The sequence below is a fragment of the Cervus elaphus genome, chromosome 27 (assembly GCF_910594005.1).
Source record: "Cervus elaphus chromosome 27, mCerEla1.1, whole genome shotgun sequence".
Lineage (NCBI taxonomy): Eukaryota > Metazoa > Chordata > Mammalia > Artiodactyla > Cervidae > Cervus > Cervus elaphus.
In genome coordinates this window covers 36,383,493-36,407,495 of record NC_057841.1, presented here as the reverse complement: position 1 = coordinate 36,407,495, position 24,003 = coordinate 36,383,493, and the positions used below count along the sequence as shown (strand labels likewise).

At 47.2% G+C, this 24,003-nt stretch overlaps 2 protein-coding genes across 3 annotated transcripts in view; one reads left to right on the top strand and one right to left on the bottom strand.

The window, feature by feature from the left end:
* On the top strand, positions 1-21,558 carry RMC1 (regulator of MON1-CCZ1). Of its 2 annotated transcripts, XM_043888828.1 has the most exons (20): positions 1-242; positions 905-981; positions 3,614-3,698; positions 4,960-5,016; positions 6,428-6,514; positions 10,557-10,697; positions 11,042-11,145; positions 12,564-12,653; positions 12,745-12,850; positions 13,533-13,644; positions 15,545-15,589; positions 15,838-15,891; positions 16,516-16,644; positions 17,107-17,213; positions 18,934-19,053; positions 19,527-19,604; positions 19,900-20,004; positions 20,278-20,346; positions 20,430-20,655; positions 21,392-21,558. In XM_043888828.1, exons 1-20 carry the CDS (start codon positions 141-143, stop codon positions 21,469-21,471), a joined length of 1,974 nt encoding a protein of 657 aa, XP_043744763.1. In that variant the 5' UTR covers positions 1-140; the 3' UTR covers positions 21,472-21,558. The 2 variants fall into 2 exon arrangements, with proteins under 2 accessions (XP_043744763.1, XP_043744764.1); XM_043888829.1 differs by lacking the exon at positions 1-242 and having other exon boundaries at positions 928-981; positions 3,558-3,698.
* The window catches only part of NPC1 (NPC intracellular cholesterol transporter 1), a 43,675-nt gene continuing 40,927 nt past the window's right edge, over positions 21,256-24,003 (bottom strand). The window contains exons 23-25 of the mRNA XM_043888827.1: positions 23,592-23,705; positions 22,628-22,790; positions 21,256-22,053 (exon numbers count right to left, since the gene is read on the bottom strand). Coding sequence (XP_043744762.1) covers positions 21,971-22,053; positions 22,628-22,790; positions 23,592-23,705 — 360 coding nt within the window. The 3' untranslated portion in view covers positions 21,256-21,970. The remainder of the gene's footprint in view (positions 22,054-22,627; positions 22,791-23,591; positions 23,706-24,003) is intronic.

Sequence of the window (24,003 nt, the reverse complement as noted above, 5' to 3'; positions counted from 1 at the left end):
ACCAGGAAGCGGCCTCAGCGCCCGCGAGATCGCCGCCACCGCCGCCGCCGCCCAGCTAGACTCCTTACATCCGGTGTTGCTCTACCGGCTTCACGCTGGCGGCCGCCCCTGGGCCCCCCGCCGCCGCGGCGGCGCCCGCCATGGACGAAGAGGACTATTACCTGGAGCTGTGCGAGCGGCCGGTGCACTTCGAGAAGGCGAACCCGGTCAACTGCGTCTTCTTCGACGAGGCCAACAAGCAGGTCCGGGCCGGCCCGCGCCCTTCTCCCCCGCGCGGCCCGGCGCGCCCTGCCAGCCGCCCCCGATGCCGCCGGGTGTTCCGCGCGCCGGGGCCGGGGGCCCGGGGATCAGGCCTAGGGCCGCCGCGCCAGTCCGGTCCTGTGAGGCATCCAAGTGACCGGGCTCCGCCGCGGCCAGGGCTTTCTCCCCCGAAGTGACAGCGGGCGGACCCCGCTCCCCTCGGCCGCTGCGGTCCGCTGGTGGCACGCCGGTGTTTCCCCGACGCCTTCTGGTCGTCAGTTTCCCTTGCAGTGAAGGATTTAGGCGCTGAGATTTTCACTGTTCTCGGGAATTTTGTAAACTCGGGGAGCAGCTTGGCTGAGTAGCCGGGGGTGCGTAACTGCATTCACGGTGCCTTTGCAGAAACAGGTTAGAGCTTGCAGCCTCCAGGACCCACCCGGTCTCGCACGGCGGGCAGGGTGTCAAATGGCAGCTTGTTTTGGTCACTACTCTCTTGTTTCTTAAAACTCATGTGGACACCAAGCATCCGCAGTTTGCTTAAGTGCCACGTTAGTTCAGCTCAACCCAGGGTGGGGGGTAGCAGAAATCATCGTCGCAGGTGGGCATAGGTGTCTGGAGCCTTTCAGAGTTCAGGATGGTAAAACGTCGCTGCTTTTTCTCCCAGGTTTTTGCCGTTCGATCTGGTGGAGCCACTGGAGTGGTAGTGAAAGGCCCTGATGACAGGAATCCCATCTCATTTAGGTAATTATCATATTGACTTTTCCATACTGTTACAACGTGTCAACAAAGTGGTGTTTTTATCTGTTTCTCATTCAGAAGCTTGTTTTATATGTTGGGTGTGGGGCACATCCCTGCCTGTAGGAAGAGGGAAGCAGACACCCGCTATACAGTGTAGGTGGACATCCTTGGACTTCCCGTCAGACTGAAGGTGTGCAGTCTTTCCTTGTTGTTTTGGGATTCACATACTCCAGTTCGTGTCTCTTGAAATTAACCAGTCAGAGCGTCAGCGTTCGTATTTCCGGCTTCTCGGCGGAAGAGGGGCTTTATTTCCTCTTTTGGCTCAGGGGCTTTCCAGAGCATTTGGGAGATGGAGGAGGTTCCTGGGTCAGTGTTTGCCATGTAATCATGTGTGTTGAAATCTCAGCTTCCAGTATGCTTAAGGGGACTGGATGTCCCAGTATATCCCAATGGAACCAGTGTAACTATGGGTAGCAGCTCCTTTCACTTTCAGAAGTATCTCAGTTTGGATGATAAACTATCTGATGACCTTAACTCTTGTGATTACAGAGGGTAAAGTACAGAGTTGGTCCTCAGTTCAGTAGTGACTTTAAAAACATTTTACAGTTGGACTGTGTAACTAGGAAACAGTTTTTATTTTTTTGGTTTTTTTAAGTTTTTATTTATTTGGCTGTGCCTGGAGAATCCCAGGGATGGGGGAGCCTGGTGGGCTGCCGGCTCTGGGGTTGCACAGAGTCGGACACGGCTAAAGTGACTTAACAGCAGCGGCCAGGTCTTAGTTGCAGCGTGTGGGTTCTTTTCCTTGGGGCATGTGGGATTTGGTTCCCTGACCAGGGATGGAACCTGGGCCCCCTGCATTGGGAACGCAGAGTTCTTAGTCACTGGACCGCCAGGGAAGTCCCTAGAAAACAATTTTTGAAGTAGAAAATGAATCAGCCTCTTTTTCTTTGATCATCCTTTGTTGGGAAAACAGTGCTTGCAGTGTGCTGGGCTCCAAGCGTGTGGAGGCTTTGAGTGAGCCTGGCCCCCTTTAGGGGTCGCAAAGAGTCAGACACGACAGAGCCACTGAGTAGGTGAGCACACCCTGCTTTTGGAAAACCCATACATTTAGTGTTGGGAGGCAGGGAGTGGACGCATAGTATTTACTGTGATAGGTATTGTGATCACCCTCGCTTCAGAATGTAGGCACAGAGAAGATATGGGCATTTATCTTGGAATGGGCTGGGGAAGACCACTGCCTGGGAGGGGGAAGGCCTCAGAGAGGATCGAGGCCTGAAAGGGAGGCTTCTAGGTGGACAGGAGGCTTCCGGATGGAGAGAACATGAAGACAAGCAGTCTCCCTGTTGCGGGGGAGGGATTCCCTGTCTGTGTGACTGAAGACGAGGTTTCACGCAGGGAAGGCGTGGGTGGTGGTGTGGCCACTGACGGCAGTCAGCTTGAACCCTCTATATTCTGCTGTGGATTTCAGGGTTCATCTCGTTACTTTAGATTTTTAAAAAAGGCAAAAAGATGAGTATTTGGGAAGAGTGCACTGGTGCAGCATTGAAGCTTGATTAGTTGGGAACCTGTCATAGGAGTCAGGTATCCCATTAAGAGACCGTTGCTGCATTCTGAACCGGTGCAGTGGAAACCTGCCTGAAGGCAGTGTAGACCAACGACGGGGTTGACTGGCCTCCAGTAGGCTCTCTGGGGTTGCTTAGGAAGGTCTGGAGTAAGACTCGCTGGTCACTTGGGTGTGGAAAGTGGGGGCAAGGCCATGATGATCTAGCCCAGGGGGCTCAGGAAGACTTGAGGGGAGATACTGAGTTTACCCTCTGATTTTTTTGGCCACACTGAGCGGCTTGTGGGATCATAGTTTGCCGACCAGGGATCGAACCCAGGCCCAGTAGTGAAAGTGCTGAGTCCTAGCCACTGGACCACCAGGAAATTCCCTACCCTGTTTTAAAAACATCTTGCTACTTTTAATAGCTCTGTTGTGGTCTAATTATTACTAACTGCATATATTTGACATATATAGTTGATGAGTTTTGATACCTGAAACCATCACCATAATCGGGACAGTGAGTGCCCCCTTTCCTTCGAGAGTTTCCCCTGTGATCCAGCCCTTGGCTTCCTCTTGATGTCCATCTGAGGTGGTTGTGAGATGGAGGTGCAGCCATCCTGGGCGGCACAGCCCATGGGGTGCTGGGTAGAAAAAGTAGACTCCTCTTTCAAAAGCGCTGCTATATACTTCAATCAGAAATAAGTAAATATCTCACAGCTGCCAGCATCTCAGGAGAAAAAAGGTGTTGCTGTGAAGGCAATGGAGAGAGAAGGCGGCAGTGTGTGGAGAAAGTTGCTCTGGGGTCTAGACTCAGTGACATCTAAAAGGAGGCTCAGGTGAAAGTACAGTGTTCGCAACACCTTAGTCACTTGTTACGTGCAATTCGGTCAGTTTCTTCTGCCTCCTGTTGCCAGTTGGACTCTGCTATTTGAAAAGTGGTCCTACTGAAGCTTCAGAAATATCATTGTCATTTTAAACTAAGATTTGCTGCTTCCTGAATATTTAACTTGTCTTTTTTCTTCTCATAAAATGATAGAAGCTAGAATGCAGTCATGAACTGTACAACTCATCACCTGCTCTTTCTTCTTAAAGAATGGAGGACAAGGGAGAAGTGAAGTGCATCAAGTTTTCCTTGGAAAATAAGATATTGGCTGTTCAGAGGACCTCAAAGACCGTGGTAAGACATATCTTTATAGTACCAAGCAGAGGACATTGGAAGTACATTTGGTGGGCTTCCCAGGTGGCGCTAGTGGTAAAGAATCTGCCTGCAATGCAGGAGACACCAGAGATGCGGATTCAGTCCCTGGATTGGAAAAATCCCCTGGAGGAGGGCATGGCAACCCACTCCAGTATTCTTGCCTGGAGAATCCCATCGACAGAGGAGCCTGGCGGGCTACAGTCCATAGGGTTGCAAAGAGTCAGACATTTGACGGCAGAGAAAATAGACCAAATAAAAATACACAGTAAATAATAAGGAATGGGGAAATATAAAACTAGAAGTACATTTGGAAGAGAACAAACTGCAAAATTCCAGTGTCAAAGGGCCCATTTTTATTTTAATTTCATGGAAGCGGTAGTTCTATGCTGCATTGTATTTGAGTTTTCGTATTCTTGAAGATGAGAAAGACATTTAAATGGATAAATGCTTAATGGCCTTAGTTTGTCATTTTTGACTTAAAAATTTTTTTTATGTACCTCTTTTTAAATTTTTCCTTTTTTTTTTTCCTTCTGCTCTACGTGGCTAGCAGGAGCTTAGCTCCCCAACCAGGCACCAAACTTGGGCCCCTGGCAATAAAAGTGAGACATCCTAACTCCTGGAATTGCAGAGAGTCCCCTTAACGTTTTTTTAAAAGTTATTTGGAACATCAGGCATCTTTTGTTTTGATGGATAACTGGAACCATAGATTTTGTAAAGCATATTTTTGGCAACTTTGGGAGTTAGCCTTACCTCAGTATCTTCATATTTTCATTTCTTTCATCTTTGAATGCTTGATCTAAGAGCAGATATTCAAAGCTGGAGCAGCTTGTTGGCATTTTGGCTTTCGTCAGTATTCACCATCGCCATTTGTAGAGAAAAAGCTGTTGAGAAAGGCAAATCCTGTTTCTTTCTGTCAGTATTAACTGCTAAAATTTTTGGAAAGCCTCTTGTAAAATATAGCAACCCATTTCTCTGAAGTCAGTCATTTGAGGAATGCATTTTCAAAATCAGTTTCTGAACCCTAACAATATTTGGATTAACTCATTTTAAAAATTGGAATTGTCAACCTGTTGCTGATAATGGGGCAGCTTGTCCAGATAGGTTGTTTTATTTTTCCTGTCTTTGGGGTTTTGTCCATTTTTTTTTTCTGATCCCTTTTTAAATTTATTTGTCTTTTTCCTCTTGTCTCTTTGTACTTGAAGATTCACACTTCTCCTCTTGTGTGCTTCTTTCCTTTCAGGACTTTTCTAATTTTATCCCGGATAGTTCTCAGCTGGAGTACACTCAGGAGTGCAAGGTATGGGCCGATGGGGTGATTCTGTCTGAGCTGGTGGGCGTAAACCCCAGGGTCAGAGGCACAGGGTAGCCGGGTAATTGAGAGCACAAATGTGGAATTAGATTGTGCTTGGACCCTGGGATCTGCCTCACGTTGGCTCTGACTTCAGACACCTTTTAACTTTAATTTTAAAGTGCATTTCTTCAGCTGTAAGATGGAGCTGGCAGGACTAAACAGATGGGCGATGTTGAACACCGAGCCGCTTCAGCCCTTGGTAGCTGTTGTCTTCCTGTGGCCCCTGCTCTTCTCCGCTAGGCGGCGTTTCTGGGTCAGACCTTGGGTTCCCTTCATAGCAGCCTCTTTGGAGGTTTTCAGAAAAGGAGTTCTCTCCCCCTTTTTCCTGATGATGTTGTCTGGACTTGGCTCCTTGTGTCTTTCCTCTTCCGTCCCTCCCGTCAGTGGAGATTCTAATCCATTTTAATCAGGTTTGCTGAGCTGATGAGCTAGATGGGGCTCAGCTCAGAGAGCATCGTGGCACCCAGGAAACCCAGCAGACGCTGCTGGTGAAGGGGTTTGTCTTTGCGTATCTTTGTAATGGTTTTGCTACTTGAGGATCCCCCTGGGTTCCTCAGATTTCCCAGGTGGCTCAGAGGTAAAGAATCTGCCTGCAAAGCAGGAGATGCAGGTTTGACCCCTGGGTTGGGAAGATCCCCTGGAGGGGGAAAGGGCAACCCACTCCAGTATTCTTGCCTGGAGAATCCCACGAACAGAGGAGTCTGGCAGTCCATGGGGGCGCAGAGAGTCGGACATGACTGAGTGACTGATACTTCTGATGGCTTCCCAGCAAAGAGGGGCCCATCTGCAGACACCTTAGCCCCTGGCAGGCTCCGTGGCTCTGTGCAGCAGAGCCTGGTCCTGGCCTAGCTGCTCTGAGGCTCCCAGCGTGGCTTTTCTCCAGGTGACTCAGGGCAGGGCTCGAGACCTTCAGCCCCACTTTGGGTAACAGTCAAGGAAAATCTTTAGGCCTTTATACCACTAGCTTTTATGGTGTGTTTGACTCAGCATGTCAGCTGTCCTTTGATTTCTAAAGGTAGAGGTTGGTATCAGAGTGCTGGGCAGTTACCTTCCTGCCAAACTTAGTCCTTTCCCCCATCCTGTTGACAGGAAGGACTTCACATTCAGGTGCTTCAGTGAGGTGTTTCAGGTGGAGATCTGGGAACACTGTATTTAACAGTTTGATTTGTTCATAAGTAACCAAATCTTGGTAACTTTTATCAGAGTGATATAAACAGCACTTTAAACATTAAACTTTTGAGAAAGTGCTTTAAAAGTACTTTAAAGTAGTTTTAAAAGTACTTTAAACTTTTGAAAAAAATTACACGTTCATTTTTTTTTTATTAATTAAAAAAAATCTTTCTACAATTCCTTTCAGACCAAAAATGCCAACATACTAGGATTCTGCTGGACCAGTTCTACTGAAATTGTCTTCATCACAGATCAAGGAATCGAATTTTACCAGGTATTATATTTATTACTTGGGCTTCCTTGGTGGCTCAGTGGTAAAGAATCCACCTGCCAATACAGGAGACGCAGGTTCGATCCCTGGGTCAGGAAGATCCCCAGGAGAAGGAAATGGCAACCCACTACAGTATTCTTGCCAGGAAAATCCCATGGACAGAGGAGTCTGGTGGGCTACAGTCTACAGAGTCGCAAAAAAGTCAGATAAGACTTAGCAAACAATCAAGAACAAATGTTTTTTACTTACATGTTCTAGAGAAAGGTTTGTGATCATGTTTTAGCAGTTGTTTGAATTCACTTGGGTTTTTATTCTTTTTTTTCTAATTACAAGTAATACATATTTTTTGGTAGAACATTCAGATCTTACCTTTACTTTATATGGAAGGTAAAAAGTCCCCCACAATCCCTGGAAGCAACCATTATGAACTGATTTGGTGCTTGTTCCTCCACTTGGTTCCTGCACTTACAAATATGGTTCTATTGTATAAACTTTTGCAACTGGTTGTTTTTTCTTTGCATAGGGATATTTCTCACACATCCTACCATATTTTGTTCCGATTGGTATTCAGGTGTGTAGATGTGCTACAGTTTTACCATTTCTTGTTCATGAACATCTTTTGTTTTCTAGTGATTACAAACAATTCTGTAGTGAGTTCAAGCAGTGTATGAGCTTGTAAACACTGCTTTATATTCTTAGATGACACAATTCTTGGAAGGGCAATTACAGTCTAGGTATGAATACCTAAAAAGCTGAACAGGGACTTTCCTGGTGGTCTGGTAATTAAGAACTTCTTGCTTCCAATGGGTGGTATTTGTGGGGTGGGGGTGTTGAAGGTTCTGTCCCTGATCAGGTAACTAAGATCCCACATGCCTTGCAACAAGGCCAAAAGATAAAATGTGAGTAAGAACTAAATTAAGAATAAAAAGTAAAAACCTGAACAGATATTGTTAAATTTCTTCCAGAAGTTGCATTATCACTAGCAATATAGGAATCTCTATTTTCCACACCGATAGCAGAGCTAGATACCGTAAGTCTGTAGACATTTGCTAATCTTAAGAGGTGGAAAGCCATTTTAATTTGCATGTTTCATTAGGAGGGTGCTAAGCATCTTTTGTGTATTGTACATTTGTGTTTCCTGTTTTATGAATTGCCTTTTCATCTTAAAAAGAATTTTTTTTTAAACTTATTTTTATTATTCTTATTTCTTTTATTTATTTTTATTCTTTGGCTGTGCCCTGTGGGATTTTAGTTCCCCTATTAAGAATTGAACCCTTGCCCCCTGCATTGGAAGCTTTAACTACTGGGCCGCCAGGGAAGTCGCAGAATTTTTTTTAACTGTGATAAAAAGCACAGAACATGAAATCTACCATCTTAACCATTAAGTATATAATTCATTAGCATTAAATATTTTCACATTGTCGTGAAACCAAGCTCCAGAACTTTTATCTCGTAAAATTGAAACTCAGTACCTATTGAACAACAACTCCCCATTTCCCCTTTCCCAGCCCGTGGTAACCACTGATTTCCTTTCTGCTTCTATGAATTTGTCTGCTTTAAGGTCCTCTGCCTCCTATAAATGGGATCTTACAATGTTTGTCTTTTTCTGACTGTCCTTTCTCACTTAGTATAATGTCCTCAAGGTTCATCCATATTACAGCATGCGTCAGAATTCCCTTCCTTTGCCAGGCTGGAAAATATTCCATTGAATACATACACCACATTCTGTTTGTCCGTTTATCTACCGACAGACACTGGCACTGCTTTCATTTTTTGGCTACTGTGAATGATGCTGCTATAAACACAAGTGTATGAGTGTCTCTTCGAGATCCTGCTTTCAGTTCTTTTGGGTATATAACCCCCAGATGGGATTGTTGGATCACATAATAATTCTGTTTTTAATTTTTGAGGCATTTCCGCATAGCAGTAATGCCATTCCCAGCAGCGGTGCACAAGGGTTCCGGTTTCTGCATCTCACCACTAAAACTTGTTTTCTGTTTTATCCATAGCAGTTATCCTGCTGGGTGTCAGAGGGTGTCTCATTGTGGTCTTGATTTGCATTTCTCTGATTGATGATGGTATACACCTTGTTCATGGCTTGTTGTCCTTTTGTTCGTGCTCTGGATGGTGTCTATTCCTTTTTTTTACAAAATAATATTTATTTCATTTATCTTTGGCGGTGCTGGGTTTTTGTTGCTGCTCAAGGGCTTTCTCTAATTGCAGCGAGCGGGGGCTACTCTTTGTTGCGGTGTTCGGGCTTCACATTGCAGCAGCTTCTTGGGGAACACAGGCTCTAGGGCGAGCAGGCTTCAGCAGTTGTAGCACGTGAGCTTAGTTGCTTGCAGCATGTGGAATCTTCCCGGACCAGGGATCGAAACCCTGTCCCCTGCATTAGCAGGCAGGTTCTTATCCATTGTGCCACCAGGGAAGTCCCCTCTGTTTTTAAATTGGGTTATTTTCTTTTTGTCGAGTTGTAGGAAGTGTTTGTATAGTTTGAATATTAACCCTTTATCAGATAGACAATTTGCAAATACTTTCTCCTGTTCTGTAGGTTGCCTTTTCACTCTGTTGTTTACATTGGACTTTCCTCTTTATCTTTTAATAACTAACTTACTGACCAGAGGCATAGTAATGCATCTTATGTTACTGGAATGTAATTGACCAGAGTGTTTCAGTATTCACTTACATAACAAATTGCTGGCCACAGGCCTTAGTTTCTGCAAAAATTCCCTGGTCAGTAATGTGTTAATCTGTTCCAGCTGCCTGATCTATTGAGAAAGCTCCTGAAATCTCTTAAGTGGAGCCAATGTGGAGAGGGTTAGAATTCTTTCAGGTGTTAAGTTTGTTGCCCCAACAAAACCAGTGTAATTTCATTTGGAATGTACTAATGGAGGAGGCACACCTCTGTAACACAGGGTGCTGTGAATGCCGTGGTACTTTGCTGTAGGTCCGTTATCAGAACCTTAGTGACTGTCAGAAAGAAAAGCGACCTGAATCCCATATGCACAGAAATAGAATTTTGTGCCTGTGAATAGCAAGGAAAGGATTGTAGCTTTACAGAAGGGTTCCTGGGGCAGTCATTTAAAAGTACATCTTTCTGTTCTCAGAAGTAGAAGAGTGTACATTCGGGTCATCTAGGTGGTTTTAAGATCTTCAAGAAATAAGTTGGAAAGAAAGAGGAATCTGACACACCTTTATTTTTTTATCCCTGGATCATCAAGAAATCCATATCCCCAACGTTGACTTCCATGTCAGTTCTTCAGGGCAGTGTTCTGGGAGTGTTAACATCATCTTGGGGCTCTATTCAGCACTCCTTAATGTATGAGTTTCTGAGTATATTTTAAATGTGCCATTATTATAAAATAGTTACTCGGTTTGCATGTGGAGTCTCATGAACAAGTCTGTTAGAAGAAGGATACCCCCTTACCCCCAGCCTCAGATCGAGCGGGAGACCAGGAGGAAGGCTGATTCTGCAGGCAGGGCGGTGGCTGATTTGGTGCACATGGCTCCAGGGTGTCGGCTTGTTTCGCTGGATCCATATCAACCAAGGATGCTGCTGCTCCCCACTCTTGGGAGGATGGTGCCTGGGAGTGTGGGGGCTTGGGCGGCCCTGGAGTGAGGTGGGCTGCCTGGGTTGTCACAGGTTCTTTTGCCCCTTGGAGCCTTATTTTTTCCCCTCAAATCAGCCTAATGATGTCCAGCCCTTGGGGACAGGGAAAGAATAAATGAGCTAAGATTTGGAAGTGTTAATAAGCACAGCACTGGAAGAATAGTAGCTGTAATAAATAAAAATGATTTTTTCCCCCTCCTTAACTACTGACTTCTTCATTTTATGATTTTCTTTGTGTACTGTGTCAGTCTTCAGGTATTTTCTTTTTTATTGTTTTGGCCGTACGTCGAGGCATGCAGGATCTTAGTTCCCTGACCAGGGATCAAACCTGCATTCCCTGCAGCAGAAGCACAGAGTCCAGAGGCACTGGACCGCCAGGGAATTTCCCATTTGCTGTTTTCAAATGAGGCTTCTGTTTCTTGAACTTTGTGTCAGGTGTTACCAGAGAAGCGGAATCTGAAGCTTCTGAAGAGCCAGAACATCAACGTGAACTGGTACATGTACTGTCCCGAGGGCTCCGTGATTCTGCTGTCCACCACAGTGCTTGGAAATGTGCTGCAGCCCTTCTACTTCCGGGTAAGGGTCGGCCTCCCTTTAAAAAAGTTCTCTGATAACAGCCTAACTGATCCTGTAACTTCAAAGGGGCAAGTTCCACCAACGAGAGCCTCGCCCCTTCTGACCACTAGAGGGCACCCCATACCATCCCATCAACGAGAGCCTCGCCCCCTTCTGACCACTAGAGGGCACCCCATACCATCCCATCTCCGCCAAGAATGAGTCCTAAGGCCAGGCCCCTGGAACCCTGAAGAGGAGTGGAAGACACAGTGCATGTGTATCCTCAGTGATTTGACGTGGGGAGTGCTGAAACATCAGAAGGGCTTAATAAGCTTTTGCAAAAACACTTTTTCTCCCCCAAACAGGCTGGCACCATGTCGAAGCTGCCCAAGTTTGAGATTGAATTACCAGCTGCCCCAAAGTCAACTAAACTGAGCCTCTCGGAGAGAGACATTGCCATGGCGACAATGTATGTCTGTCCTTTGGGAGAATTCCTCCTGGTAATTGCTTTCAGCCCTGTCATGATAGGAGGTTGTTGTAAGCACACCGGGGCTGCCCTGGCTCCTGTAGCCTCAGAACACACGAGAAGAACCCTGGCTTCTCCACTTCCGGATCTTACGAATGTAGAAAGCTCATCTTCCTGACATTCTTTTCTGATTTTATTGACTTTGTGATCTTAGAGAAGTTTTTTCACCACATTAGTCTGATAAAATGAGACCATTGAGCCAATTTATTTCTCAGTTTCAGAAATTTTTTTTTAGTTCTGAGTTGAAGCTTATCAAAGATTTTTTTAGATAAAATATACTTGTTCTAAAGGAAAACATAGTTTACATTTTTTATCTAACAGATGTAGACCTAAATTATTTGTGTAGGAAGGTTTATTTTCATTTGGAAATGTAGATAGCTCAATTTAAAAACTTTATTATGAAAATATCAAACACAAAAATAAAACTAATTCAGAGACTCTCCTGTATACCCAAATTCAACAGATATCAACACTTTGCTTCTAAATTACTTCTGATTCTCTTATGGCCTAAAACTGGTTTCCAAATGGTAAAATATTTTTAGCACTTAGAATGCTTTTTTTTTTTTTAAGAAATCTGAGGCATGATGGTGTAGAAAAAAATAAGAACAACCTTTGCAAAAGGAGACCCTTCCCTCTGTCTCTTCCTTATCCCTGAGGCAGGCCCCAACACTGTGAACTCCTGAAAGAAAAGCCTGCCTACAGGAACTGGTCACAGCAGCATTTATCAGATGAAGCTAAAAAATGCAAAGTGATTATTCTTTCCTCTGATTAAGGACTGTATTCATTTTACAAAACTGGGAAATCACAGAAAGTGAAAAGAAAAATAGACTTGGCATATTACTCTGGGCTTCCCAGGTGGCACTAGTGGTACAGAATCCCTCTGCCATTGCAGGAGACTTGGGTTCGATCCCTGGGTTGGAAGAGCCCCTGGAGGAGGAAATGGCAACCCAGCCCTCTATTCTTGCCTGGGAAATCCCATGGACAAAGGAAGCTGGTGGGCTACAGTCCATGGGGTCGCAGTCAGACATGACTGAGCACATGAGCGCAGCATGTTACTCAAGGACGACTATTAACAACTTGCATTTCTTTCCAGTAGTTCTGGACAGCCTGCATAAGTTTGTGGGTTTTTTACTACTGTGAACAAGTTCTATTTAGTTTTGCATCCCCCCCCCCTTTTTCACTTAATATTAGATTTCTTTTTTTTAAGCTAACTGCACTTTCTTTGTAAATGTTTCTGTTGGCTGCAGAATATCTGATTAAGTGGGTATCTTGTAATTCACTTACCTATGGCCTTATAACTCAGTAGAATGGAAGGATGTCAGATGACCAGCGTGACTTACGTCTCCTTGTTCTCTGATCAGATATGGCCAGCTGTACGTTCTCTTCCTGAGGCATCATTCTCGGACCTCCAATAGTACTGGAGCAGAGGTAGTCCTGTATCATCTACCACGGTACATTTAATGCTGTCTTCCCTCTTCTCCAGTTTTAAAACACAAACTAAAGCTTGTTGATCTATTTTGTGACCTTTCTCTTGTCTTACAGAGAAGGTGCCTGTAAGAAGATGCACATACTGAAGTTAAACCGGACGGGGAAGTTCGCCCTAAACGTGGTGGACAACCTGGTAGTGGTTCATCATCAGGACACAGAGGTAGGACTGGGGGGTGTCCTGCTCCAAGGAACTGTGAAAAAGGACAAAACATTCTGAAAAAGATAGAAAATGCTTTTAATGCTCAAAGGTTTGGTCTTCCAGGTAGAAATGGGTTTGGTCTTCTAGATGGTTTAGGAAAACCCTACCAGTTGATTAGGATAATTAAATACGATTTCAGAAAACAACACACATGAGACCAAACTTGAGAATAGTCATTTGGTTGAGTCATCTAAGCCAGGAATTCCTGCCAAGCTACTCTGTTGCTTTAGCGCCTGAGCCTTGCACTTCCTTTGTAAGTGTAAATGATGGTGGTTTTGAGGCCACGTGGCTCCAGAGAAAGAACTAGAATGCCCTGTCAGCTGGGTGTCCAGTGGAAGACAAGCCACTTGCCTCCTGGAGGCTGGTGACACCCGTGTTGTTAACTAATGAAGGTGTCGCAAGTTAAAGTAAAAAGGTTGTGTTCCCATCACTGGAGCCCTTCAGAGGCAGTGAGTCATAAATGTGGGAATCCGTGTGAGAGCTGGCGGAGAGCTGTGATGTCGCAGCAGAGTCCTCCCCAGATAGCCACCAGCATGCAGGGGTAGATCACAGACACGAGGCTCCCTCAGCAGATCTGAACAGAAGATGTGAGGTCCTGAGGTCTGTTGGACGGATACCACACTGTTGTCTTTCTACCCGCCAGACGTCGGTGATATTTGATATCAGGTTAAGGGGGGAATTCGACGGCTCTGTTACTCTGCATCACCCGGTGCTCCCAGCTCGATCCATCCAGCCCTATCAGATCCCCGCGGCAGGTAAGAGGGAGTCACCGTGTGTGGGTGGAAGGGGGAGCAGGTCCCGGGCTTCCCACATCTGTTCGCTTTTCCAGGGCTGGTTCTGTCTGTCGGTTTTAACGTCACTACTGAAACTTGGGCTTCCCTGGTGGCTCAGATAATAAAGAATCTGCCTGCAACGCAGGAGATGCGAGTTCAGAGTCTGGATTGGAAAGATCCCCTGGAGAAGAAAATGGCAGCCCACTCCAGTATTCTTGCCTGGAGAGTTCCATGGACAGAGAAACCTGCTGGGCGGCTGTCTTTGGGGTCTCAGAGTCGGACACGACCGAGCGACTAACACTACTGAGTCTATAAGTTAAAACTGTGTTCTCATGAAAAGCATTTTACAAGTGACATGAATCTCCCTTTGAAGAAAACAGAATGCTTCTTTTCTCTGAGCTTTACAATGGAGCATTGTGATTACCCACTGAAGCTCAAAGAGTTTTTAATGTTGAGTAAGATGTTGACGTTTCTGCTTGTCTCTGCTCGGTAACCCAGCAGTTAAATTTGGGTATTTATGGCTGTTATTTTGAGCTGGGACCAGTTCTCCTTATCGTTCTTACGTTCTGTGTCACTATGATGACAAAGACTGTTGTTTTCCCTTGACTGGTGGTCATGGGAAGTGTTAAGGCTGTGGTTGTGAGTATTCTGAACCCATTCTCCAACCCGAAGCGGTGGCAGTGAGAAGTCAGAGGAGAGAGGAGGTCAGGATGTCAGGAAAGGGGAAAAGCCATTTCGTTCCTTTTGCTTTTACTCAGTGTGACTGACTTCAGGGGAGAACTCAAAGCATGTTCTTTTTCAAGGAGATGGAAGTCTGGAGTAAGTTGGTTGTATATACAACCAACCAACCAAGTTGGTTGCCACGTATAAACCAGAGTCAGAAGGTGCACATGTGGAACTCTGGGAGGAGCGTTTTCTCAAAGGAATCCTTGTCAGATAGCTTTGGGTTGACCTCACCCACTGACAGGACTACCGTGTACCTGTCACGAGAAGAATCAGGTCAGGCTCTGGCTGATAGTTTAGCCGGAGCTCTGCCTCGTGCCTGCGTGCTGGGTCTTGCAGGATCAGCCAGCTGAGCAGAGTTTGAGAACAAGCCACAGTTGACCCTTGAACAATGAGGGTTAATCTGCATATAACTGATGGTCAGTCCTCCATATCCATCGGTCTGCACCTGAAGATTCAGTCACCCACAGACCATGTAGTCCTGTGGTTTCTACTGTTGAGAAATATCCCTGTGTAAGTGGGCCCGTGGAGTTCACGCCTGCCTTGTTTGAGTCGGCTGTAGTTCTCACATCTGATTAGGTCTCAGCCTTCTCTGGTCTTTCCAGCTTCTTCCTTTTTCCAGGGTAGTGGAAAGATGTCAGCACTTAAAGAGTAGATGATGTCAGATGAATGGCTGGTATCTGCGATTGCTTATTCAGCATGAAAATAACTGCTGGCAATTGGGGCAAAAACAACTCTATAAATATTCCAGCCCGGTCCTCTAATGGGGCGGGGGGTAGGGGTGGGGGAGTCTGTGCAAAATTGACATCTTGTCTAACCAGCTGATTAAAACCTATCTTCCAATCTGAAATCACCCAGGTAACTTTTTCAGTTCTTGTGCACGTGTGTAAAAAAGCAAGACAGCGCTGTGAAAGAAACCTCAATCTGCTTTCCACTTCTTTCAAGACTTCTTCCTTTAAGACTTCTTCATGGATTGTTCTCGACTTCCTTCTTCCTCCTGATGGGTGTTATCAGTGGGACATGCCAACTCACTTCCTCCTTACTTAACTGCAGTCGAATGAACACGCACTGAAGCGCTTAGAAAGTATTAAGTGTTGTACTGGCAGCACTTTCTGGCTGGGTTACTTAGCCCTTACACACGTGTCTTTTTCGTTTGTAGGTCCGGCTCCTGTGACCAGCCAGTCCCCCGTCCCGTGTAAACTCTGTATCTTTTCTGAAGGCCTTGGCAGGGCTGGGGAGGGGAGCTGTCACCTCTCCTTACACCGGGGTCTAAGGGTGGTTCAAGCCCCCAAGTCAGGGGTGAATCACACCATTGAAAGCACCCGTGGGGTTTCCCTCTCATCAAGGGCCGGGCCTCCATGGGGGCCTCAGTGAGCGGTGGGGCGGATGCTAATGGGAGCTGGGTTGTCTTCTGTCCTCCTCTCCTGGGGTAGTGTTTCCTATAACGTGTGGACTCTTCATCGTGGATCGTCTTCCAGCCCGATATCATCATCAGCGCGAGTCAAGGTGGGTCTGAGGTGCAGGTTGGGGGTGTCCTGTTAGAAAAGATGAGCTTGTGGATGGTCTTCTGTCCGTCTCGAGGGTACTTGCTCGGTGCTGGTCCTGGGGAGAAAGGGCTGACTCGGACATTTCCAGTGAAGCCTTTCTCTCCCAGACCCCCATTGAGAAGGACTGTGCCCACTGCCCAGCAGTGAGGGTGTTGGGAGGTTTGGGGACAGGGGGTGCCCAGGGCTGGGTGGATGGTGGGTTCCAGAGCTCCTCTGGGAGCCTTAGGAGTCGCCTTTGACTGACGAGTCAGAGCAGAAGAGGAGCCCGGGACCAGAGCCGTGCGCGGGCTGCCACCTGCCCTCCGTCAGTGCCGAAGGGGAGGAGGTGCCCATCTTCAGTGGGTGCTCCGCGGGTGCAGGGAGGGTTCCTCCGTGAGGAGTCGGCCAACACGCAGAGCTCGTTGGCTGCAGTCCCGGTGGAGTGGGTGTCCTGAGCGTCGCAGCCGGGGCGGTGTTGTGAGCGCAGCCACTGGCTCAGCTCTGCAGCATCGCCCCCCGCGCCCGCCGTGAAGGTGGAGGGGAGCAGCTCGGGGGCCGCTGCTCTGGTTTGCAGCCAGGGTTCAGCGTGCCGCCTCTCCACCAGGTTACCTCTGGAACCTCCAGGTGAAACTGCAGCCCATAGTGAACCTCTTGCCGGATAAAGGCAGGCTCGTGGACTTCCTCCTGCAGAGGAAGGAGTGCAAGGTGGTCATCCTGTCTGTGTGCTCGCAGAGTGAGTAGGGCTTGGGGGTCCTCAGCCCCTCGGTCTGATTCCTGACATGGCCTGCATGCCCGCCGTGAGATGTGCCACGCTTTTCTCCTCTCTGCAGCCTGTAGGCTCATGACGGGGGCATCATTTAACCCCCTGGAAAGGCTGCTTTTTGATGTATCCCTGCAAGATATTTCTTGGGTAGGAGAGACTAAAGAAACAGACCTAAACCTGGGCACACACGAGGGTAGAGGATGCCCTCCCAGCTGGAAAAGAAACTCTTTTCTGAGTCCAAGTCACTCAGGATGTTTTGTCTGTTAATACTCTGAGACTCTCCTGACGCCTTCTGTCAGTAACCGGCAAGGGCTGGTGACCACCCTCAGGGCCCCCAGCCCCTAAACTGTCATGTCTCCTGGTGACCCTTGGAAACAAGTCCTTTCTCTCCTAGCATGTAGGCTGACCGGTGTGAACCTTGATTCCTTCCAGTGTTGACAGAGTCAGACAGAGCGACGTTGCCCGTGATAGCCACCGTCTTTGACAAACTCAACCAGGAGTATAAGAAATACCTGGACGCCGAGCAGAGTTACACGATGGTAAGTTGTATGTACACCAGGGGGAGCTCCACCCGACCCCACCCCAGGTACATTTTCAATGTAACTATAAGCAAGATTCTCATAGAATGACACCACTGAGGTTTGCCCTGTGCCAGGGGGCATGGTGGATGTTTACAGGCAGCATAAACTTAAGAGTCCCTGTGTCCCCTGAGCCCAGGGGCTGAATGTCACTTAATGGCTTCCTCTTCATTTGTTGTTTTTAATCTGTTTGGTCATATACATGTATAGATCCTTGTGGTCTCCCTTTATGTAACGGATAAGAAAATCAGTCTCGGTTTGCATTATTTTATGTCTTTCTGCCAAGCCAGAGTCAAGACTTTGGTAAATCAGTAATGTAAATCATTTTGCCACATCTTCCTTTCCTTTTAGGATGGAAAAGCTATAAAAACAAGACTTTTCCTGTCATTCAGTCAAGCTCCTTTTAGGATCCTGATGATTAAGTATTAGCACTGTGCTTTTCCTGTCGTAGGCTCAGGTGTTTGTTGGACTTCCCCGGTGGTCCAGTGGTTAAGACTCCACGCTCCCAGCACTTCTACTGCTAGGGGCATGGTCTGGGACCAGTTTCCCCGGTCTGGGGACTTAAGATCTCGCATGCCACTTGTGGCCAAAAAAAGAAAAAAAACAAACAAAAATGTCGAATGTCTGTTGTGAAGGGTAGGCTTATACTGTTTCATAAGTGTGTCTTCTGAAGCTAGAAGGAAGTTCAGGACAAGTGGAATGAATTATTTGCCTTCATGAACCTGAGTAGTCCGAAGGCTAAAAATGGCAGTGGTTTTAAACAATAACAACCCCCTAGAACCCCTTCCCTTTAGCCTCTCAGGGATAACAGGGCTGAGGTGCAGTGTGCAGCCTTGTGTGGCCCTGTCCTCAGACCCATGCCCTTCTGGAGCTGTCCTGTCCCTGCCACGGGTGTTGTGGGCAGAGGAGGCAGCAGGTCTGATCTCAAATGGCAGCCTCTGTGAGCCCCTACACTGCGGTGCTCTGGCTTTGTAAACCTGTGGGAGTCAAGAGCGTGGGCCACCAACACCACCACTGGAATGCATCGGGCGTCTGCAAATGCAGGTTCTCAGGTGCCCCCCGCAGAGTCAGCATTACAAAGTGAGGTGAAGTCGTCAAGATCTCACAGGCCTTTCTTGTTCAGTGACGTTTGGGGAGCCTTGCTTGCCATTTAAAAAGCTATTGAGGGAATTCTCTGGCGACCCAGTGGTTAGAACTCTGTGTTCTCAGCACTGAGTGCCCGGGTTCAGTCCCTGATCTGGATTGTGGTCAATCCCACAAGCCTTGCTGCTCAGCAAAAAAAAAAAAAATTCTATTGATAGTCATTGTAAGAGATATTTTTCAGTCAGTGTAGGATCTGGGCTTCATAAAACAAAGATGCAGTAGGCACTTTATTAGACAACAAATGCCACATGGCTTGCAATTAATATTATTAGGGAGTTATTTTAAGAGGTTAAAAAAAATTCTCAATAAAACTACGTCTTAGGCTTTTAGGTTCCATCCATGAACACTGGTGTGTTTTCAGGATGATCAGCTCTGACCTGCTAAACACCCTCTCCAGCTGCACTGCAGAGTTTGTCCAAGTGTCATCCTCTGCTCATGTCCAGGCTCACAGCATCTAGGAATTTGGTCTTTTGGGGTTGACTGTAAACATGCCGTTACCCAGAAGATGACTGAGACCCTGTCTGTGGTTTGTGTGCAGGCCGTGGAGGCGGGGCAGAGCCGGAGTGGCCCGCTGCTCAGGAGGCCGGTGCGCACCCAGGCCGTGGTCGACCAGTCTGACATGTACACCCACGTTCTGTCAGTGTTCACGGAGAAGAAGGTAGGGGAGGCTCGCCAGCCCCCTTTGGGCTTAGGATTCCCAAGGCAGTGATCATACATGAAGGGAACTGAGGAGAAAGAACTCAGAATGTGATTAGAGTAACCGAGCTGTCTTGGAGTGAGGACTGGATGAATGCTCATCGTTTGGCCTCTAATACTCAAGCTTAAATATGATCACAGACCAGGGAGGGTCTGGAGGGTGGCTTAGCGGTAAAGAACCTGCCTGCCAGTGCAGATGTAAGAGATGTGAGTTTCATCCCTGGGTTAGGAAGATCCCCTGGAGGAGGGCATGGCAACCCACTCCAGTATTCTTGGCTGGAGAATCCCATGGACAGAGGAGCCTGTGGACTATGGTCCATGGGTCGCACAGAGTTGGACATGACTGAAGCAGCACAGCGCAGCCAAGTGGAACCACGCAAGCCAGGGGGCAGATGAACAAGGAGTCACGTGTGTGTCTAACCGTTCTCTGTGCAGGAGACGCCGCACAAATTCGTGATCGCCGTGCTCATGGAGTACATCCGTTCCCTGAACCAGTTTCAGATCACAGTACAGGTACCTCTGTGGGCCCACGTTCCAGGGACAGGGAATCATTAGAGTAAAAGCAGGTCACTGTCTTAACTGAAGTGACGCAGTATCCCCCAAGGGTCTGCACACCTGGCTGAGTGAGGCACCCCCTCATAGGACCCTGTGTTCTTCAGTGGAAAAATCGGTGTCAGATCAGGGCTGGGTTCTTTCACCCGCACCCACTTCTCTTAGTGACGGGAACTTCACTGAGAGCAGCCACGGTCCTCGGCACGCTGCATCGCTAGTCTGTCGTAGTTGACTGACGTGTCTGTCTGTCTCTCAGCATTATTTACACGAGCTGGTCATCAAGACGCTCGTCCAGCACAACCTCTTCTACATGCTGCACCAGTTCCTGCAGTACCACGTCCTCAGTGACTCAAAGCCTTTGGTGAGTGCCAGTCCGCTTTCCTTCTGTGACTCAACATTTGAGGGACTTCCCTTGTGATCCAGTGGCTAAGACGCCACATTCCCAATGCAGGGGGCCCAGGTTCGATTCCTGGTGGGGTAACTAGACCCTGCTTGGGTAACTAGATCCTGCTTGCCACAAGAGTTCACATGTTGTAACTAAGACACGTGGCATAGCCAAATAAAAACAAGTATAAAAAAAACCTTTGACCTTCCAACATATTATGAATCCAATCTGAAAGCGTGTATCTTTCAGGCTTGTCTGCTGCTTTCCCTAGAAAGTTTTTATCCTCCTGCCCACCAGCTGTCTCTGGATATGCTGAAGGTAACTGATATAGCCAAGTTTCAAACCACACAGAAGGCTGTTCCTACTGCATGCACTGACCCAGCTTTCTACCTTATTTCCAGCGACTTTCCACAGCAAATGATGAAATAGTAGAAGTTCTCCTTTCCAAACACCAAGTGTTAGCTGCCTTAAGGTTCATCCGGGGGATCGGTGGCCATGATAACATCTCTGCACGGAAGTTTCTAGATGCTGCAAAGCAGACTGAAGACCACATGCTTTTCTACACGATATTCCGATTTTTTGAACAGCGAAACCAGCGTCTGCGAGGGAACCCTAGTTTCACACCAGGTGAGAATACAGCTGCAAGGAAAAGACGTGGGGTGGCCACACTCAGTACCAGGAGATCATTGGCGGCTGGGGTGGGGCGAGAAGGCTTTTGGTTTGGAGAACTCTTGGGCTAGTTCTTAAAGAACAAAATTTTGTACCAGCCCGCATAAGCCTTAGCCTGTTCACTGTAGTGAGAATGGATTCAGGGTGCTGATGGAGTTGGGGTTCTGCTCTGGAACTTTCAGGGAGTGATGGGGTGGAGACAGTGTCATCTGGGCAAAGCTGTCTCACATCTGGGCCTGGAATGGCCCTTTCTGAAGAATCAGGAACAAGATCGGAAATGGCTGCAGAGGGTTGTCAATGGCCTGAGGCTTGTCAATGTTTCATTTTTAGGCAGGATGCATTGGCCAATCACTCTAATCTCCAAAGTTATGAAATCTAAAGCACCCTTTTCCTCAGGATGGGGGAACCTGTGACTCTTTCAGGGCTTCCAGTGTTTACGGATCTCCCTGCTTCTCCACCGTCTCTCAGGGCAGACGGCAGGGTTGCTGGGGGCGGTCAAGGCACCAGCTAGTCCTGTGATGGCATGAGCTGTGTGAACAGAAAGGATGACTCAGAAGCTTAGGAAAACAAAGTATTTTATGAGAGAAAAATAAGTTAAAACCCAGTATCCACATCTAGGACCTGCGGAGTGTTCCCTTGTTTTCCTCCTTTTGTGCCTCGTCTTAACGGATTAAATCTGCATTTTCCTTTACAGGAGAACACTGTGAAGAACATGTTGCTTTTTTCAAACAAGTTTTCGGAGACCAAGCTCTAATGAGGCCTACAACTTTCTGAGGTCACTTGCTAGTTTTTTATATATATATATATAAAATGTGTACAAAGTTAATTTATTGCGTTAATAAAGCTCTTTAAACTACAAAATGTTGTAATAAAGTATGTATCTACCACATCCTCAAATGTTACTAAAAATAAGGTGTAGAACTTGTGTGATGGCTTACTCCTGAAAAAGGAGAAACATTGCATTGATTGGCCTTTAGGAAGTGTCAGTGAGCAGATCGCAGGCTCCCTAGCGCCCCCTTCTGGCTTCCCGAGAACCAGGCCTCATTCCTGGGGAACTGAAAGGTGCTCCAGCGCCCTGGGGCTGCCTCCAGGTTCAGTAATACTGCTTCCCATCCGAGTCTGCATTCCTGAGTTTAAAAGCGCTAGGGCCAGAGCGGCTGCTGTTGAGTAGCCTGATGCTCACGTCCAGGGTTCAACCGAGCCTCGACAATGCGGTTGCCGTCGTGGTAAACCAGCCGACCCGCAGACACAGTCTCAAGCCCGTGAGGGGCAGCTAGAAGTTGAGGAGCTGTTCTCGCTCTGTGCCTCTGTATCGCTGCTGCGCGGTCAGACTTCTGGCTTTATTTACTGACGGGCCTGTGAGGGATAAAATAACTTATGAATCATTTCTTGAGAAAAGGAGATGGTTTCTACTGTAACAGAACTTCCTGTCCTCCAGAGATCTAGCGGGGGGAAAAATCCTCATTTTCTCAATCACAAAGCTATAAATCAAGCAAATTAGTACTGTTCTGTCAACCACAGGTCATTTATAGAAGCTGAAGTTGCCACAGAGGCAAAATATGCTCCTAAAGAGAACTCCAAATTAGAGACAAGCCACAGAGCAGCGTTCTTCTTTAAAAGTGAACGGAAATGAAGGCTGCTCCAGGGCACCGCGGGCTATGGCCAGACCAGGTCCTCCTCCTCAGCGGGGAGGAGCCCTGGGCCTCTGACATGCAAGCTTACTCCCAGTGCTGACCACGTCAGGCTCCAGTTTTCTAATGAAGTGGTTTAGCCATGAAGCCCCAGGATCAGAGTTTTTCTCTTAGAATAAATATTTATCAAATGACCACTGGTATAAGTACATTCAAATACTTCAAAGGAAAGCTTCAAGGTACCCGCCCTTCTATCAGGCTGCCTCTATCCCACCAGGTTAAAAACAAAAAGCTCTTACCTATGTAACTGAGTAAGACAGGGAGAAATATTAATCCATGAGTGGCTCCCAGTAAGACCATGGCTAAATACATCCTGAAGTAAAATATCTGGAAAATTTGAGATTTGGCAAAGGCCAACACGATAATGCCTCCAAATTTTGTTAGTGTGATTCCACTGAATACCTAAGAGAAGAGAGATGGGCTCAGAAACCACTTGTATCAACCGACCATAATTGAACACTTCCTCCTAAAGGAATTTCTTAAACATCAAGGTCCAAAGTAATGACAGACTGAACCCCAGCTTTCAGAGTTACTGATAAAACAATTAGGCAGAGCCAAATGCTGCTTATTTGCTGCTTATGAATCTGAAAAAAAAAAAGGTGTAATAAGGATAAAAGCTGTGTATTCTGCATATACCCCATAGCAACCTTGCAAGTCTGTCAGCACCATTTTTCCAAGAGCATTAGTTTTAAGGTATGTACGTTACGCTTTTAGACACTGCTATTGCACACTTCATTGTTCATCTATAACAGTATTTTCTATGGTGGAAAAGAAACTGGTTCACAGTCCAGCCCTGTATCCTGGTTCAGCCTGAGAAGAGTCTGCCAACCTGACCCACAAACCACACTGGGCTCCAAGCGTGGCAGCTCGCTGCTTTTCAACACACATGGCTGGGCCTGGGTTTTCAGTGGCTCTCACATCAAACCTGTTTTCCTGCTTCATTCAGCCAGACTGCGCAAAGGAGTCACGAAAGGGAACAGTCCTAAAGAATTCCAGGCTAGAGCTCTATGCAAGATCCAGCTCTACGCAAGTTTCCTGAATTGCCTGAAAACTTGTAATCCTGAGGTACTGCCGCTAAGTCAGACATAACAAATTCTGTTTTCAGAATCTGGTAAAGTTCCTTCTCCTGAGAAGCTCTCAGTCGCCCGACTGGGCCCTTCACGGTGAAGTCGCCGCCTGGGGGGCCCGCTCGGCGGTACTTACAGAGCTGCCCATGTGGGAGAGTGCCTCCTCCGCCCGCTCCACGCGGCTGCCCTTCGTGCTCACCGTGAATGCCCTCGTGATGTGGCTACAGAACTCCACGGAGATGCCGCAGCTCTGAAACAAAGTGCTCCCGTGAGGACTGCTCTGCTCCGATTAAAGGTGGTAAAAGCAGCGCCCCCTTCCTGGGATCTGTGGTTACCAGGGCACCCTGGGGAGTCAAGAAGCCCCGAGCAAAGCCCCTCCTACTTGGCAGACAAAGCCCCCATGGCACCCACATCAGCTGTCCTGGGAAGCCCGGGGAACCTCCAGGCACAGTGCCCAGCACTCCAGATTCCTCCAGCAGATCGGCCTTCTCTAGAGAAGCGGCTGAAACCTCTCAAGGTCCTCCCACCCCAGACCCAGGCAGCAGGCT

Excerpts from the sequence above, each read along its gene's own strand:
- RMC1 (XM_043888828.1), top strand. The coding sequence starts at position 141 with ATGGACGAAGAGGACTATTACCTGGAGCTGTGCGAGCGGCCGGTGCAC. Across the intron at positions 5,017-6,427 it reads AGTACACTCAGGAGTGCAAG|ACCAAAAATGCCAACATACT; the intron begins GTATGGGCCGAT and ends AATTCCTTTCAG. Across the intron at positions 16,645-17,106 it reads CCTGTCTGTGTGCTCGCAGA|TGTTGACAGAGTCAGACAGA; the intron begins GTGAGTAGGGCT and ends GATTCCTTCCAG.